Source organism: Canis lupus, chromosome 5 (genome assembly GCF_003254725.2).
Source record: "Canis lupus dingo isolate Sandy chromosome 5, ASM325472v2, whole genome shotgun sequence".
NCBI classification, from domain to species: Eukaryota; Metazoa; Chordata; class Mammalia; order Carnivora; family Canidae; genus Canis; species Canis lupus.
Genome location: NC_064247.1, coordinates 65561605 through 65579276, shown reverse-complemented (window position 1 = coordinate 65579276; position 17672 = coordinate 65561605). Strand labels below are relative to the sequence as shown.

Here is a 17672-nt window from a genome sequence, read left to right as displayed (position 1 = left end):
CCTGGGTGGGCCCTGCTCTATGTAGCACTGTCACTGCCACCACCAGAGCAATGTGGCCTGCACTTCCAGCCTGATGCCCGCTGGTGCTGGGTCGGCCCCGTGCGCGGAACGCCGGCACTCGGGGTTACTGGCAGGCGGGGACCCCCCACTGCCGAGCTGCTGGTGCCTCCAGTGCACTGAGCTGATGAACCCACAGCTGGACTCTGCTTACTTGTACCATTCACCACGTCCAAAGAAACAGCAACCGCTGTAGCCTGATCGAAACAAAACCGACGCAGCCCTCACTGTTCAGGTGAGCAGCGTGTGCACACGTGCCCTCACACTACACAGGAGACCGCTCACCCTGACAGAGATGCCTTTTTGTGAATTCTGACATAAATCGGTCTCGATCTGCGTTTTCTCTTTCCCACTTTCCCCCTGGTGCATGTAAACTTTAATACAGTGCAATCGTTTGTGCATTGACAAAAAGGGAATGTTAACTATGTTTTGATTTTTCTTATTGATGAAGCGGCTAAAAATGTTACCTCGCCATTTTATCTTTTAGCTGGGAAAAATAGCTTGGTTACTTATAAAATGAAAATTAAATACTTTTCCTCAATGAATGTAACACTTCAAATCATACCACTATTATGTATTTCACTATCTGAAAGCAAGGGATACTGTCAAGATTTAAAACAATTTTGCTCCTTTTAGTAATAAACATCATTTGAAAACTTTGGGTCCCTTGCATCATCTCATTACAGATCAGGGTCTTCACTGCAATCTCCTTCTAATGCCAAAATTTTGAGAGGGAGAAATGTGAATTCCCTCTTGGGGCAGAGCCTGCATTCCCCCTAGATGCAGCCCTGTGTCCTAGGTCTTGGGCAGGAGTGCTCTGGGAGCCCAGCCTGACATGCACCCCCTCCTCCCTGAGTTAGCCCCACCAGCACCACTGGCCCCACACACTCCCCTCCACAGGCTCTGCCCCAGGGTCTCATGGCATCGCTCTGTTCAGCCTACTTTGATTTATGTTCATGGGGAGCTTACTCAGCCTTCCTTTCTGACGAGTTTCTCCCACCTCAGGACCAGCTCCCTAGATACACTTGTGTCTTTCCAGACCCACCTCCCCAGTCCAGAGCCCTGGCACATGGCTCCCCCACTCCACAAGCCCAGCTCAGGTCTGGTCCAGAAGGTCCCACTCCTGCTCGGCACCAGCATACCAGGCCCAGCACTGGCTGCACCCATGGGGGCTCAAGTCCTGATGGCTTATATCCTTGGCCACTGGCTGCACCCTAGCTTCTCACTGGGCACCAGTGCTGTTGGGTGACCAGGCCCAAACTGAACCCAGCACTGCTCATGCTCTCTCGCAGAAAAGAAATGAAGATGCCTCTGGTTATACTCAGGAGCCACTTGGGCCAGTAAGACAACACCAGTCTCTGGTGACCATGCACACAGCCTGCTCCCTGGTTCAAGACAGCCGGCACATACATGGCAGTCACTTCGAAGGCTGCTTCAGTGGACGGCAGATGGATCTCACACTCACTCAAGCAGAAGCAGGTCATACCCAGCCCCAGTCAACACCATCACCATCTCCTCACCCCAGCCCAAGTGGGGGGCTGGTTTCCAGGTGTGAACCTCACTTCGGTCACCTGAGCCTGACCTCCCCTGGGTGGCAGCCTATGCCCCCTCGGTGTGTCTCCACCAACAGCTAGCTGCTGACTCCCTGCCCGTACAACTTGGTAAATAACCCAAAAGATGTCAAAGTGTAATAAATACCATCTCGTATCTTCTAGAGACAAATGGAAAAACACTCTGAATGGTAAGGACGTCCAAGCTTAACTGGTAGTTCCCGGATATTTGTTCTATCCAACCCTACCCCAGAAATCCACCTCTGACCAGCCCTTTCGAATCCATCCTCCTGCAGCATGACCCAGAGAGCTGCTGAGCCGCCCCGGGGCTCGGGGAGGATGGAGAACTGTTCACACTTGGACCCCCGCCCCCAGCCCCCTAGGAGCTCTGCTGGTGTCTGAGGGGGTGCAACCAGCAAACAGGCACTGTAGAGAACAGGGCAGAACCCAGTAACTGGGCCGGGGGCTTACCGACACCTCAGCCAACCAAGACAGAGAAGACAGAGCAGAGAAGACAGGATGTACAATCCTCTCAGAGCCCTCACTGACCTGGAACACAGCTGTTTCCAGCTGTTCTGACTCCAGAGATGCAGGCAATGGAGGCCTCAGGCTTCATACTGGCCACTCATGCCTGTGGTGGCCATCAGAGTGTCCAGAATGTCCACTGGGCACACCAGTCACCGAGAGACCTCACAGTGGTGTGCTGGTCCCGCTCCTAGGGATTCTCATGATCCGAGAACACATGGCCGCCTCTCCCGCTGCTGAACATCTAAAGTACGCCTTTCCTGGTGTTTGAATCACAGCAATTACGCAGCAGAGATAGCTCTTTCTCTGAAAGCTTGTTTGTTTATTCTCATTGGTCCACTCAAACTGAGTTTTTAGCATTAACCCTATGGATATGATGGCAGAACAAAAACTTGTTTGTAGAAGGAGTTTCTTTAGAGGATTTGCTAGTTCTCTTTCAACTTGGCTGATCCAAAAATACCTTCTGTCAAACCTGCTCTATCATACAATCAGTAACACACAGGCCTCTGACAAGACAGCTAGGGCAGAGCCAACACGCTCTTGCAAGGACCTCCTCCTAAAGCAGCCACACGGCAGGGGCTGGGGTGCCACGTCATAGGAGTGGGCAGGGCAGGCACCCAGGGGACCCGGGAGGCCCTGCACACCAGCCATGGCATTACCAGCAGCCATGCCTGAGGACCTTCCAGCGAGATTCCACCCCGAGTGCCCAAGGAAGACCTGGACTGCCCCAGCAACCAAGGGCAGTGCTATAAATACACCACTGGAGCCAGAGCACCCAGCTTGTCTACCAAACCCAGCCCACGTCGACTGAATGGGTGCTGTGCTGCCTGACACCCAGCCTGGCCTCTCTCCAACGCCCCCACAGTACTGCCCCCAGAGCGGGACTCGGGCAGGCAGACACACGGACAGGTTACCATCAGGGGAAAGCTTGCAAGTTCTAATCTGCTGGTGAGAGCCCATCCACTCCAGGCAAGTCTGACACGTGAGTTCACGCTGTCAAAGCTGGTGGGGACTGAGCAGCGTGACGCCAGGATCAAGTCAGCCCTCGTCCTTCCATGAACACCTTCCCAGGCCAGGCTCTGCTCTGCCACAAGTGGGCATTACCACTCTTGTCTGGTAGAGTCCAGGCACTGTGGGGGATGGCCTGTTCCAGGGGACAGATGGCATGCTGGTCCTGTTACTAAAAACTCAAAATCTACATTCTCATTTTAACAGATATTCAAGGTGAAAAAAGGTACCGGGTATGATTTCAAGGCCCAACTTGTGACCCCAATTATATGACGAAAACCGGTCCCAGCCACGAACCCTGGAGCAAGCACCAGTTGGTGGGGCACCATAGGCTGCCACCGTGAGGAACACCCACTCCACAGATGCTAGACAGCAGCACCATGTGGAGACAGCGGGGTCCCTGACCTCAGGCTTCCCATCCTCTTGTCACTTTGCCAGTGACAACCTGGAGCCTGAAAGGGAAAGAGCAGAGGGTGGCTCCTTTTCCCACAAAAGGCTGGCAGAGCAGTTCTGAGGAGTCAGGAATATTCAGAGGCCCGAGCACAGCCAGTGGCAGAGAAAATGCAGAACCACCCAGCCAACAGGAATTTTATTTCAAAGATCTGCAGAGATACACAGCATGTAAAGGTGGTCAGGGGGCTGCCACCAAGAACTTCCAGAAATCAAGGCTGAGATCTCCCGGCTGACAATGTACTGTCAATCAGAATGTGCGCCTCATCTGGCAGAAGGGAAACCGCACACAAAGCATACCACATGCCGCCTCACCCTCATGGCACCACTCAGCGTGGTAGGGGGGACATCCCACAGGCACCACTGGGCCGCACAGAAGATCAGCTGTGCTGCAGCTTCATCCTGAGGCTGAATTATTTAAATCACACCCAGTGATGCTAAGGGAAGGCAACTGCACCTCACTCGGGTTTACTTCCAGCCCAGTAGGCGGGGCCTTAGGCTGAGTCATCACATGAAGTGCTGGCCACGACGTGGGCTGCTCTCTTCTCCATGTGGGGCCCAGTGTCATCCAGGGCGAGCTCCACCCGATACGATTCAGCCCGGGCAGGCAGGCTGCAAGCCGCTTGGCAGGCAATGGCGAGGGGGCTCCTCCTCAGGGAAGGAGGGGGTGGGAGCAAAGCCTGGGTCAGGCAGCTCCAGAGGCCACCCCCCGCTCACAGCCTGGCCGGGTGAGCACGAGAACACCAAATCTAGAGAAATCACATGGTGAGGAAATCTTCATTCCATCAAAGAAACCAAGACGGCGCTGCTCAAACGCACTCCACATACAAATGTTCTTTCAAAAACTTAAGCTTGCCGTGAGAGCACATCTACAAAGCAAAGCCAAATTTTAATAAAACTTCAGTAAAGCGTTTGAGTCTCTCGTTATCAAAGTTAGGGCTTCGGGAGCGAAGTGACCCCCGAAGTCGAGGTTTGGTGCAGAGCCCTAGGCTCTGGAGCGGCTGGGCCGTGGGTCTCCTGCTGCCCCTGGTGGGCACACGCACCACACTCACCCCCAGCCTCCTTGTCGCTCTCGCCACTGTCCTCGTCCTCGGTGCCCTCGCCCTCATTGCTGTCCTCTTCCGAGTCTGACTCCTCCAGCCACTCTTGAGTTCCTTGAAAGCAAAAGCACATGTTCAGAGTGTCAACGTGGCAGGGCAGCCCCAGAGACTCGTGGTGTGGGAGTGGCCCTGGCCTGGCACCTCTGCACGCTTAGAGGAAACGTGTTGTTTTCTCTGGGTCTCTGAGCAGAGGTGGGGTGAAGTGACTGGCAACGATATAAGACCATGCTGAGTTCTCTCCTGATGCCTGGCTCTGCATTATCTCACTGGAAGACAGATGCTTTTCACACCAGCCACTGAGTAACTTTCCCTAAGAGTGTGGATTTTAACTTTATTTCTAGTCTCTGGTCTTAAAAGAAGTGGTAGCCTGTGTCCAGCAGCTGCCAGCATGCAACGAGGCAGCGTGGGACCAAGAAGTATGGGTCAGAGGAGGCCTGCGGGACCCTGCGATGGTCATGGGCCTGCTCTGCCCTCACATGCTCAGAAGCTGCGGTCATGGGGGGAGGGCCTCCGCGAGATGTTTTTGCTACAGCACACCTCTGAGCCGTACCAGGACACGCCTAAGGCTCACGGGAGTGCTGGAGTGAGCAGCCTATCCACCTCTGCTCCCAGAGCAGGGATGGACATGCACAGGATGTGGCCCTCACCATGGCCAGGGCCCACCCTGCTATGAACGGCCAGAGGTGAGGGATACAGGGCTTGCCCACTGCAGGCTCAGTGGCACAGGGTAGATGTGAGGGGGCACCTGCAGGCAGATTTCACAGATAGCTCTTAGGGGGTTCCCGCCCCACCATGTGGAGGAGCTTATCTCCGACTCAGCTCACCTGGATCCATCTCCACCAAGGCCGTCCACTCCTGCATCTTTTGGAGATCCAGGCAGTACAGGTCACTGAGGGTGATCTGGCGGTCACCTGCTTCAAACATGCCCCCGTAAAGGTAGAGCCGCCCGTGCTTCACGGCCAGCATGGCGTTTGAGCGGGGGCTTGGCTCCACCACAGGGCCACCCACTTCATCAGGGCTGTCCTCCTCGTTGGACTGAGGTTTTCCAGCTGGCCCCGGGGTGGCAAACATCTGTTTAATGGTGATCACGGTCCCGTCTTCTGTGACCACCTCTCTGACCACCTCCAGGGGCTCTTGGGCACTGGTTCCCCCATGTTCCTGCCTGTCAGGACCCTCGGGCTCTGCTTTTTTGCCTCTCCTACGTTTCCTCTTCTCGGACTTAGGTCCCTGTTGATGAAAAACAAGGCCATGCATTTTAGCAGCAGGCAGCTGTGAGCAGGCAAGCAACCTTGAGTAACATGGGTTCAAGTGTGACTCCTCCCAAGGGGGATTGGGCCACAAAGCTTACACACCTGCCCTAACCCATGTGCTATGGTTCACCCAGGGGGCACAGAGACTCTGCCTATGTGTGACCTCTCTGAGAAAAAGGTAGAGAGGGCCACGAGTCCAGACACGAGCTGCACCGCTACCCGATTCCTGGCAGAGATGCCAAGGCTCTTCAACCAGAGTGGGCTGCCTCCTCCAGCCTTGAGGCCACTCACCCCATCAACTCATCCAGACCAGAAGCTCATGGGGAACCCCACTGCTGGGATGGCTATCCATGGTACCACTGTAGAGTGGGCAGAGGGGCAGGGTGGCCTGTTCCTGGCCCCTTGGACAGTAAAGACAGAGAGCTCATATGGAGCCCCACAGACAAGAGGGACTGGGGAGGCCCTGGGCATCTTGACACCTGGCCAGAAGAACCAGCTGACTCGACAGAGGCAAACAGGGGCAGCCCTGTGTTGGGGTTATATGTCTGATACGTGGCCACCGTGTTATACACTTTGGGACCCAGTTCTACCTTGAGCTGCCCCGTAAACCAGCGGTTCCTGGTGGCATCGTAGAAGTGCAGGTCGTTAAGGAAGTCCCCCTCCAGGCTCTCTTCCTCTTCCTCATCACAGACTCCCCCGAAGAGCAGCGTCTGATGGTTCGGGGTCACAGCCACCGAAAAGCCAGACCTCGGAGTGGGCTTGGCTCCTGCAGGATTAATCCGAGTCCACCTCCAGCTGCCTGTAGGAGGAGAGGGAACACAGCGTAAAAGGGAGCCAGCCACAGTCACATCCAGTATCACTTGGCCCTGAGTGACCGGGACAAGTGGAAACAAGACTGCAGGCGAGAGGGCACCAGGGACATTAGCTCTGAGCCCTTCGCAGAAATATAAAACACAGCCCAATATGCCCTGGAGTTTCACCCTACTGCTGAAAGTCCCACATGCACTAGGTAACGTTTCCACACACCCGCTCCGCCAAGCACTTCCTGGCTGTAGCTCAGAGGCCTGGCCACGAGTGAGGCAGGCAGGCAGGCAGCAGTGCCAGGAGGGCCTCCCATTGTGCCATGCCCTGGGGCAGAGACCGCTGTCTCAGGCAGCTGCTCTGGTCCCACCGCTGCTAAGAACTGCAGACAGCCCACCTGTCCCATAGGCAACATGCTCTTCTCTCATGGCAGGTGCCTAATTAACATGGTAACCCTCAAAACATGACCTAGTATGAAGCATGGGGGAAAGCCTTCCCACTACATCTAGAAAAAAGAACTGAGATTTTTTTGTTTAATGAATGCTTAAGAAAAACTTAACAGAAGCAACAAATGGCAAATGCCCTACAATGTCGTGTCCAACTGTTGTTCATCAGTGCACAGCACAGGCGCAACTTTGGTGGCGGGGGTGGGTAACCCATTACTGGGCCATGAGGTCAATTCGTTAGTCAGCATTTTAATGGTTTAGGAAACAGAGAAGGAAAAACACCAGCGTGCCCTGCCTGTAGTCTGGGAAGACACTTTTTTCAATTGTAGGAGACAGGCTCTAAGTGTGCACCAGCTCATGACGCACCATGTGCTGCTCACCAGTGGCTGACAGCTTGATGCCCAGACACAGAGGTTAGGCACACAGGCTCAGAACACAGGTTCCAGCTCCAGCTCACTGATATACAAACCAGGCAAGTTTCTCCTCAGCTTCAAACTGGTTCCCACTGAGGAAAAGTCCTCATGGGTCACTGTAGGGCCGCAAGGCTGGCTTCCTGAGAAGCACCAGGCTTACTAAGGGTTAGGGTGGGAGAGCGGGAACAGTGCTATGCAGAGCAGTCCCGTCATTCTACACAAGACAGCCTCACAGGGAAGGCGAAGGGCCATGCTGTGGGTGCCCAAAGCAGATCCAGAGCCAGACTGGATCACTTGGGTCTAGCCCAGCCTGCTCATCCCAAGACTCACAGACAGGGCACCACCTTACTTTCTGAGCTTTAGAAAGTGAGAGCAGGGGCCACTGATCCACAATAGCCATTCCTCATGAAGCAACCCTAGTGGCTACTTGTTCTTGAGCGAGAACAAGTCAGGGAATGACAGACAAGCAGCAGTTCCCACTTGCTGTGAGGGGAACTCCTGCGTCCACAGTGCTTGTGCTTTTAGGCCAGGCCACCCCAAACACCTGGGGGTGAATACTCCTCAGCTGTCCCTGCTGTGCAGCCAGGCACTTAGGGTCGCGCGTGGAGTGCCGGGCTTGCCCACTCAGGCAAGGACTTGCCCATAGCTCCAGCGCAGTGTGCAGGGGCTCACTGCCACTCTCCCATCCCCCTATCCACAGGGCAGGCGGGCTCTTGGGTCATTGCCCTGCTTCTTGTAGGGACCCATAGACCACCCCCATGGCCCATCCTTGACACAGTGCATGTACCTTCTTTTCCATCCTCGGGCTGCAGCAGGTACATATCTGAATGCTGGGTGCCTCTGTCCACATCTTTTTTGACTCTCTGCAAAAGGAACAGGGAGTCATGTGAGAACTGGCTAGATGCCTCCTACAATGTTCCACACAGTCCCCTCCCTCAAGCCTGTGGTCTGGCTTCCAGCTGGGAGGTGTGGGGGTGGGGGGAGGTACCCCTGAAGCCTTCCTTCACCAGCCTCAAAGAAAATCCAAACTATGACCAGCTCAACTCTGACCTCATTGAGAAGATATAATAAAAAATGTTGGTATGATTTATTAACCAAGAAAAGATTTTGAACTTTAAAAATTCACCATTCTAACCACCACCATCATGCCAGGAACACCCCAGTGCTCTCTTGCTGGTACTTCCATGGCTCTGCCTTGATCCTGTTCTAGGTGGAGGGTCTCTCCCAGAGATCATGGAGTCCTCCCCAGAGACCATCAAAAAGCCACCTTCCATCGCAGTTCCCAAGTGTCCCAACCCCATCATCTTTCAATTCATGTCCTCAGACTTCGCTGAGAATCACATTCACATGCACTATGGAAGCCAGCCAGCTGCTCCCAATTAAAAACTTTTCTGAGCATCTCAAACAACAAAACACTGGTTTCTTGGCCCTGAGTCCTCAGTATCCCATTAGCCACACAGCATTGGCCCAACCAGGCTCCGTTGCCCAAATGCCAACCATGTCTGGAAAATCACTCAGCAAAATGGCAGTCCTGTGGGGAGGGATCTGGGAGTTTTCATTTCTTCTTTGTACCTATCCTGTAAATCCCTTATTTTTAACAAACTTTATTTCAGGTTAGTTATATGTTCACAGAAAAATCAAGCAGCTTGTACCCAGTTTCCCCCATTACTAACATCCTCCATTTCTGCACTACGTCGGTCACGATTAAGGAAGTCCCCAGCTGACTCACACTTCGTTTCCCCCAGTGAGGACCCTCCTACCTCCCACCCCCAAGGGTCTCATAGACCTGTCTGCTCCAGGGTACTGCATGATGCATGGTCATCGCAAGCCCCAGGCTCCCCGCCTCTGGAGAGCTGCTCAGTTGTGCTGCATCACGTGGCTATCCTGACACTTGTCCGGTACTTCCATCAGGGCTGCAGGTAAAGTGCCCTTCTCAACCAGCACTCCAGGGGTGCATACTGGTGCCATGACTTCCCACTGCTGCTGACCTTGGTCCCCTGGCTGTCACATCCCCCAGGCCTGCAGCTTCCCACAGTCCTCTAGGGAAGGATGCCACTCTACACAGCCGTGATGGCAGAGAAGAAAGCTGTGCTCCACCCCTCAAGGGTGGAGCTGGCTGCATAATTTATGAGGAATTCTGCATAGGGATCTGTCCCTTTCCACTGATTTATTTATTCATTCAATCATTTGCTTATAATTGTATGGACTCATAAATTTTTATATTATGCTCTGGACTGTAATCCAATCCACTTAACTTACTTTGTTGCTAAAACAGTTCGAGCTTTAGCCACTGGGAATCCTTTCAATGGCTCCCCGGTCCACTGTGTGGGTTTCCTATAAGCACTTCCTTAGGTTGGCACACCACAAGCTGCTCCAGCCTCAGCCTGTACATTTCTTACCCCAGGCCTGGGATCAGCCATTTCCTCAAGGAGCCCCAGGTCCCTTCACGGGAGATGGGGTTAGAAACCACTATGTGGACACCAGAAGTGCTGGCTGCTACTGTCATGTCCACTTCCATTCACCCACCACAAGACAGGATCAGGAAATACATATGCATATTTCTTTTCCTCCCAACCACAGGTGTGCATTTACTACATGGGGAGAAGCTGGTTTCCTTTTGGAAAACAAAGCCAACGATTTAGCTGCCAGTGGACTGGACACGTGACCTGAATATACTATAGCCAGGACGTTTGGTCATCAGCCACATGTGGAGAACAGCCATTATCTCCAGGAAGAAAAATTGGGTGTGCGCCTCTCTTGTCTTCCTCCCATACACAACTGCAGGATTCAAGTGAGGCAATGTCTGCACATTAGTCATTCAGACTAGACATTCTCTTGCTCTAGCAGATTCGCCCAGCAGGAGGGACTACCCTTCCACACCAAGAGACCTGGCATGTACAGGAACTGAATTCACACTCACAGGTCCCACTCACTGATGGGACCTGGAAGGAATTCAGCATCCACTCTGTTGTTAGAAATACAAATCACAGCTGAGCTATGGCCCCCGCCATCACTGCACCTGTTGACACATGTATTGTTTGCTGCAAGCAGTGGTTAGAACCTGGTAGTTAAGGGGGCTTTTCTAGGCTAGAATTTAAGCACCTTCCCTTGAGGCCCACCAGCCAGAACCCTTCCGAAGAAGGGTGAGGTGACAAGCCCAGGGCCACAGCTTTGGTGCAGGCTGGCACTTGGCCAGGGCTATGGCTGTGGGGCAGGGAGGGGGAGGCGTCACACCCGTTCGGACCACAGTGCACACTGGCACAGCGTTGGCCCGCCCCACCAGCTAACTCCTCCCGCACAGCAGTTCCCTTCCTTGTATGTAGTACAGGGACTTCACTTCACAAATCCCATCTCCTGTCCTCACAGGGAACAAGAGAAAGCTGCCCTGTGTAATTTTTATTGTGGATTACCCACGGCACATTCTGTTAAGGCCTCCTGGCTTTAAACGCACACAGCTAGTCTTTCCATGAGATTCAACAGATCTGGAGGAGGAAGCAGAGTCTCCAGAGCCTGCAGAGATGTGGAACTAACTCCTGCCTAGGGAGTATGACACTCCACACAGGGTCTCAGCCTCTCTTTAAGGATGAGCACTGCTGTGAGAGGCTCAGGGCGGCTACCAGTCACACCACACAGCAGAAACTGTGTGCATTTTACAAAGAATGTATTCCCCTACTCACACATTCCTACTATAGTACTAATGGAATCTGTGGAATCCAGATACTTTTGACAGAGATGTGTATCGGGTGTTACAATATCACACTGAAAAACAACACAACTCTTTCCAAAATGACTCAGCATGTGCCTGAGACCCAGCACCTCCTCATGCCGCACTCAACGCCCTGCACTCCTATCCTCTCACCAGCGCCCTCGGCCTCAGACTTGGAGATGGACTCCCTTCAGCCTCCGGGGCCCCCACTAGACACCCAGTTTCAGGGCAATCTGACCCCGGCAAGGGGTGATAACAGCTCTGAGACCAGCAAGGGCCCTGCGCGGCTGCGCTCTAAGGAGCCTGTGTTTGTTAACTGTCCACTCTTTGAGGCCTTCCCCAGCTTGTCCCCAAAGGGCAGGGAGAGGTTCCACATAGAGTATCTGCAACCTGATCAAACTAAACAACAAAGATCACGTGAAAAAGCACATTCAAGAGTCCCGTGTTCCCAGGACCAGCAAAAGCAGCCTCCTCAGGACACCCCAACCAGGGCCCGTGGGGTCAAAGGAAGATATCACATGTCATAGGAAGAAGGTGCTCCCATGGTTCTGGGGTGGGGGGGCAGGTAGGGAGGCCCACGGCCATGGTGCTCCTGTCCTGATGGCTGAGAACCAGCAGTGGATGGCCCACAGAAACCACCCCTTGTGCATGAGACATCCTCCTCATGGGCAAGGAGGAGCTACTCAAAATAAACCACGAAGGCCTGGCTCACGAGTACTTCACAGCAGCCAGGACTCAAACCTTTCCCTAATTGTGATAAATCCCCCAAGAATCCAAACAGATTAAGCTTTTCACTGTGATTCAAATGCCAAAGGCCAAAAAAAAAAAAAAAAAAGCCAAAGGCCTGGAGAAAATGGCCACTCAGTGAAATGGACTTGGTGTGTCCACACCCCTAGCTGGAAAGAGCAGTTGTTGAGAATAAGGCACTATTTTGATTAAATACCATATCTCTTTAAAATGGCATTAGCGGGGATCCCTGGGTGGCGCAGCGGTTTGGCGCCTGCCTTTGGCCCAGGGCGCGATCCTGGAGACCCGGGATCGAGTCCCACGTCGGGCTCCCGGTGCATGGAGCCTGCTTCTCCCTCTGCCTGTGTCTCTGCCTCTCTCTCTCTCTCTGTGTGTGACTATCATAAATAAATAAAAATTAAAAAAAAAATAATTAAAATGGCATTAGCTTCACAAGGTTCCCTTCTGGACACTGCCTGGTTCCTTCTATGAAGCACAAGATGTGGGCAGAGGCACAGCTTGTGGCCAAAGCAGCCTGTACCTCAGGCCCTCCTGACTGTCAAACAACTAGCTGAGTCCAGAAAACAATCAACATCCTCTGTCCAAAACAAAGGCTGGTCACTTCATGAGCAGCAGGGCCAACACTTACTGGGCCAGAGGGGTGAGAAATAGAGCAGACACAGGACACTCCCCCACTGCAGGTTGGACTCCTTGCCTACGTTATCCTGACCACCCACAGGCGACCTGCTCAGCCCAAGTCACAGGGCCCACTCCATCTGTGGGAAATGAGATTTAAAACCACAATGAGACAGACACCACACATCTGCCAGAATGGCTGAGAATAAAAAAGACTGGTGCCATCAAGTGTTGGCGAGGGCATGAGGCGACTACTGTGGGAAGAGCTGCAACAATCTCCACCCTGTGACCCAAGCTGTCCCACTCCTGGGTACTTGCCCCAAAACTCAGTAGAGCCATAGTGATCTATACAAGGAACGTTCACAGCACCTTTGTCTGTAATGACCGAAAACTGGAAACAGCCCTGTGTCCATCGATAAAAAATAAACTGTGTGTGTCATAGCAGAATATGGCTCGGCATGAAGAAGCAAGCAACCAAAATGTATAACTCAGTCGGATCTCAGAAGCATGTTGAACGAAGGAAGTCTTCCTCAAACAAGCCCATCTGTCAACAGTCCTAGAACAGGCATGTCGAGTCTAAGGTGGGGCACAGCAGACTGGCACCAGCCTCTGGGTGGGGGAAGGGCATGGCAGATGAGGGCTCCAAGCACCCACACCCATGTATGAGTCACAATCCGTAAGTACACACCTAAGACATGTGAACTTCACCACGTATCAACTGTACATTAAAAATGGAATGTTGGAAAAAAAAAATGGAATGTTGAGGGATGCCTGGTTGTCTCAGCTGGAAGAACATGTGACTCTTGATCTTGGGGTCAAGAATCTGAGCCCCTCAATGGATGTGGAGATTATGTAAAGTAAATATAGGTAAAATCTGGGACGCCTGGGTGGCTCAGGGATTTAGGGTCTGCTTCTCCCTCTGCCTCTCTTTCTCTGTGTCTCTCATGAATAAATAAATAAAATCTTAAAAAAAAAAAAATCTGGACAGCCCTGGTGGCTCAGCAGTTTAGTGCCGCCTTCAGCCCAGGGCGTGATCCTGGAGACCAAGGATCGAGTCCTGCGTCAGGCTCCCTGCATGGAGCCTGCTTCTCCTTCTGCCTGTGTCTCTGCCTCTCTCTCTGTGTCTCTCATGAATAAATAAATAAAATCTTAAAAAAAAAAAAAAATCTGAATGCTGAACTCTACTGGCTGATACGCCTGCCCCAGTATTCAGGGGCAAGTGTACAGGTGTCTGCACTTTTCTTTGAAATTCACCCAGAAAGATGGGTGGATGGACAGCAGCATAGATGTGAACCACTGTGTGATGAAGCAAGGACAGCAGAGCGCTAACTACTGGAGGCTCTAGGTAGGAGGATGTTAAGTCTCACCTCACTAAGTCTTTTAAGTCATTCTGTGTTGGAGAAATTTTTTAAATATAGAGGCTAAGAAAAAGCCTGCAGTGCGACCCCACTCCATCCCTCTGGGGCTCACGGGCATGTACAAGCTGATGAGGTGCAGCTTGTGGGCTTCAGACGCTGTGAAGAGCACCTCGTGTGGGGGATACACACCAGAGCCAGCAAGTCACACTCACACACATGCACCCAGAGAGGTCACTTCAACGTGTCTGTGTGGCTTGGAGCAACCATGGCCTGTTCTACCTACTAGAAAGCACTGTATGGTAGGGTCTGTGGCTTAGGCATCAAGACCCATCCCCCCACTTCCACTCCTCCACCCTTGCCAAATAGGAATTATTCACATTGCAGCATGTTTGGGGCTACATGGGTTACAACACAATATGGGTGAAAAAGTCTTAATATGTTCACAGGGGAAGAGATGAACATTATACCCATCTCTATTTCGATATGCAATCCTATTTGGAGGTTTTCATTCTTGTTGAAAGTGAAAGAGGCAACGCCAGAGAGGAGGGCCTGTTTCTCTACGTGCCGTATCCTACCTGCTTCGAGTAGCCCCCATAGATGACAATGCCACCCTGGGGAGTGACAGACATCTGGCAGCCTGATCTGGGTGTGGGCCCAGCCCCTGACGGGGATAGTCTACTCCAGGAGAACGTGTCCAGGTTGAAGGCGTACACATCATTGTAGTAGATGTAGTCTCTGGTTATCACACAGAAACACAAACAAGAAAACACGGACATTAAAACATGAACCTGATTCAAATTAAAGGTGAATTTTCTGCCATTTGTAGTAAGTTACCAGTTTCATTACAGTCTAAATCCACATGAAAGGACCACAGGTATATATGAGTTTGCATCTGGAGACTAGAGATAATGCTAGCTCACAGAAATACAGTAATTTGCCAGGATCTGAAAGCCTTTTTAGTCTGAAAGTTATACCATACTTCCTTACAAAGTTTACAAAATCACAGCCTTGAAAATAATTACATTAAGTTACCACGTGTGTAATTTTAAGCTCATAAATTACAGAGCCAAGTGAACACTTAGAAAGGAGACACCTAAAGCTAGTCCAGAACTGTGAGCCAAGCTGAGTATACCTGAAACTGGCGCGTCAGAGGCCAGTCCCTGGAGCCCAGGAGCTGGGTGGCAACAAGGGGGGGCCCATGGTTGCGTCTGGCCTCATGCTTCTGGGGCTTAAGAGGAAAAGGACTTGAATGCAGAAGTGGCCTTGGCAAGGAGTCCGTGCATGGGAAAGCAGTGCCCTGATGTAATGTCATATACAGCCACAGGCAAAGCCAAGGAGCCCGGGTCAGAATGACACCAGAATATGAGATGCTCTCCAGGTTGTTCAAAATAGCCAGCCAGGACTGAACTGCAAAACCATCCAAGGGTCTGAGCAATCCTGTCCACTACCCTGAGCATGGCACCCTGCAGCCAGTGCCGGGAAGGGCCTCCAGGGGAAAGTGCTGGCTGGGGTGCTCAGCTGCACACAGCATGGTACACAGGTGGCCCTGGCGGGCGACCCTGCTGACCAGCACCCTCTAAGATGCAGCCACCACGGGATGGCTTTTCATACATGAACTGAGGAATAGAGGCTCAGAATTCTGAGAAGGCATCACTAGATTCTATGTTTCCTTAGATTTCACACTGCAGATTTTCAGTACAAAAGTTCTATTCCGCACATAAATTCAACTGTTCTTTGTTTTGTTTTTTTTTAAAGATTTTATTTATTCATGAGAGACACAGAGAAAGAGAGGCAGGACACAGGCAGAGGGAGAAGCAGGCTCCATGCAGGGAGCCTGACATGGGACTCGATCCCGGGTCTCCAGGATCACATCCTGGGCTGAAGGTGGCGCTAAGCCGCTGAGCCACCTAGGCTGCCCTCTTTAGTTTTGAAAAGTCAAACTGATTTTTTTTTTCATATGGAAGGTAACTACATAGGTAGCTTTACTAGTATCTTCGTTTTTTTCTGTGTGTTTACATACTTTAAAAACAATTTTATGCAAGGTAACAGATGATAACAGTTTTGAAAACAGTTCTGATTTTGAAAAAGTTGCAAATTACAACCACAAATTAAACCTGTGAGCTCCCAGGGGCAGGGCCCGTGCTGGCCCCACCATCTCTTGCAAAAGTGGTGAATTAATGCACCAAGACACCTATGAATCCCCATGTGACACACTCATGAATCCCCGTGCATACAACAAATAATTCCTTGTTTTTTTTTTAAAAAAAAGTGTCAAGAATAAATAACACATGACAATCCCTTAGGTATAAAGTTTTAAAAACAGCCTGGGCTCTCTCATCTAAAATGGTGGTAAGGGGGATCCCTGGGTGGCTCAGCGGTTTGGCGCCTGCCTTTGGCCCAGGGCGTGATCCTAGAGTCCCGGGATCGAGTCCCACATCAGGCTCCCGGCATGCAGCCTGCTTCTCTCTCCTGTGTCTGCCTCTTTCTCTCTCTCTCTCTCAAATCAATCAATCTATCTTTAAAAATAAAATAAAAAATTAAAATAAAATAAATATAAAATAAAATAATAAAATAATAAAATAATAAAATAATAAAATAAAATAAAATAAAATAAAATAAAATAAATAAAATGGTGGTAAGTTGCCGCACACCTGCAGAGCAGAGAGGGTAGTGGGGGGGTGGTGCCTACACACAAGCACTCCACCCCACTCAGCCCTGGTGAGCCTGGCTTCCTCATCCATGACGCAGGAGCATAACCTGCCCTGCCAATGGCATGCTCTTTGAGACTCAGTATTAAAGCATTATTACAGCCAAGTTACACATTTAGGGACACAAAATCACTACTTAACTTGAATTATGCTTTTAAAATCCCTTCTGAAAGCACTGAAGAATTTATATCCCCCTTTCTCCATTAATAAAACGTCTTTATTCATGAAGAAACACTGCAGCTTTAACTGAGTCAAATCTATACCACCACATCTCAATTAAGACTGGATTAAAGGGGGATGAAAACTGCAAGATGCCTAACTTGACCTCCTTCACATCCATGTACGACAACTGACTTAGGAGCCAGTCATTATCAGAAAAAAAATTTGTGCAAATGGACCCATAAGGTGACAGAAATGTGAGAGTTGCCATGACAGTTAATAAACTGAGGACTCTGGACAACCCAGGTGGCTCAGAGGTTTAGCGCCGCCTTCAGCCCAGGGTGTGATCCTGGAGACCCAGGATTGAATCCCATGTCGGGCTCCGTGCATGGAGCCTGCTTCTTCCTCTGCCTGTGTTTCTCTGCCTCTGTGTCTCTCATGAATAAATAAATAAAATCTAAATAAATAAACAAACAAACAAACAAACTGAGGGCTCTGCTATTTCCTAAGAGGTTAGGAGAGGGAAGTATAGAACACAGCCATTAGGAAACACCCACCTACCCTTCTCCACGTGGGGCCTGCTCAGAGGCAAAGCCCAACGAACGGGACGTTGCCAGACAGGACAGCTTAGCACTGCATTATGATGGTGACAGACAAAATGACCTGTCACCACACATCTCGTTTCTCTGGACTGAACTCAGGACACTTGAGAAGCTATGGTGTGGAGGACAGGCTCCCAACAAGCAGAGACCCTGTTAGGTTGGCCTGCAGTGAGCGCA

At 51.3% G+C, this 17672-nt stretch overlaps 1 protein-coding gene across 4 annotated transcripts in view; it reads right to left on the bottom strand.

Moving 5' to 3' along the window:
- Positions 1 to 3710: 3710 nt before the first annotated feature.
- Positions 3711 to 17672, bottom strand: part of KLHDC4 (kelch domain containing 4) — a 57436-nt gene continuing 43474 nt past the window's right edge. For 3 of the 4 annotated variants that reach the window (XM_025427062.3, XM_025427061.3, XM_035715766.2), the window contains 5 exons: positions 14602 to 14761; positions 8388 to 8463; positions 6531 to 6739; positions 5515 to 5917; positions 3711 to 4744 (listed from right to left, as the gene is read on the bottom strand). In XM_025427062.3, coding sequence (XP_025282847.1) covers positions 4524 to 4744; positions 5515 to 5917; positions 6531 to 6739; positions 8388 to 8463; positions 14602 to 14761 — 1069 coding nt within the window. In that variant the 3' untranslated portion in view covers positions 3711 to 4523. The remainder of the gene's footprint in view (positions 4745 to 5514; positions 5918 to 6530; positions 6740 to 8387; positions 8464 to 14601; positions 14762 to 17672) is intronic. The other variant, XM_025427060.3, reaches the window with a different exon arrangement.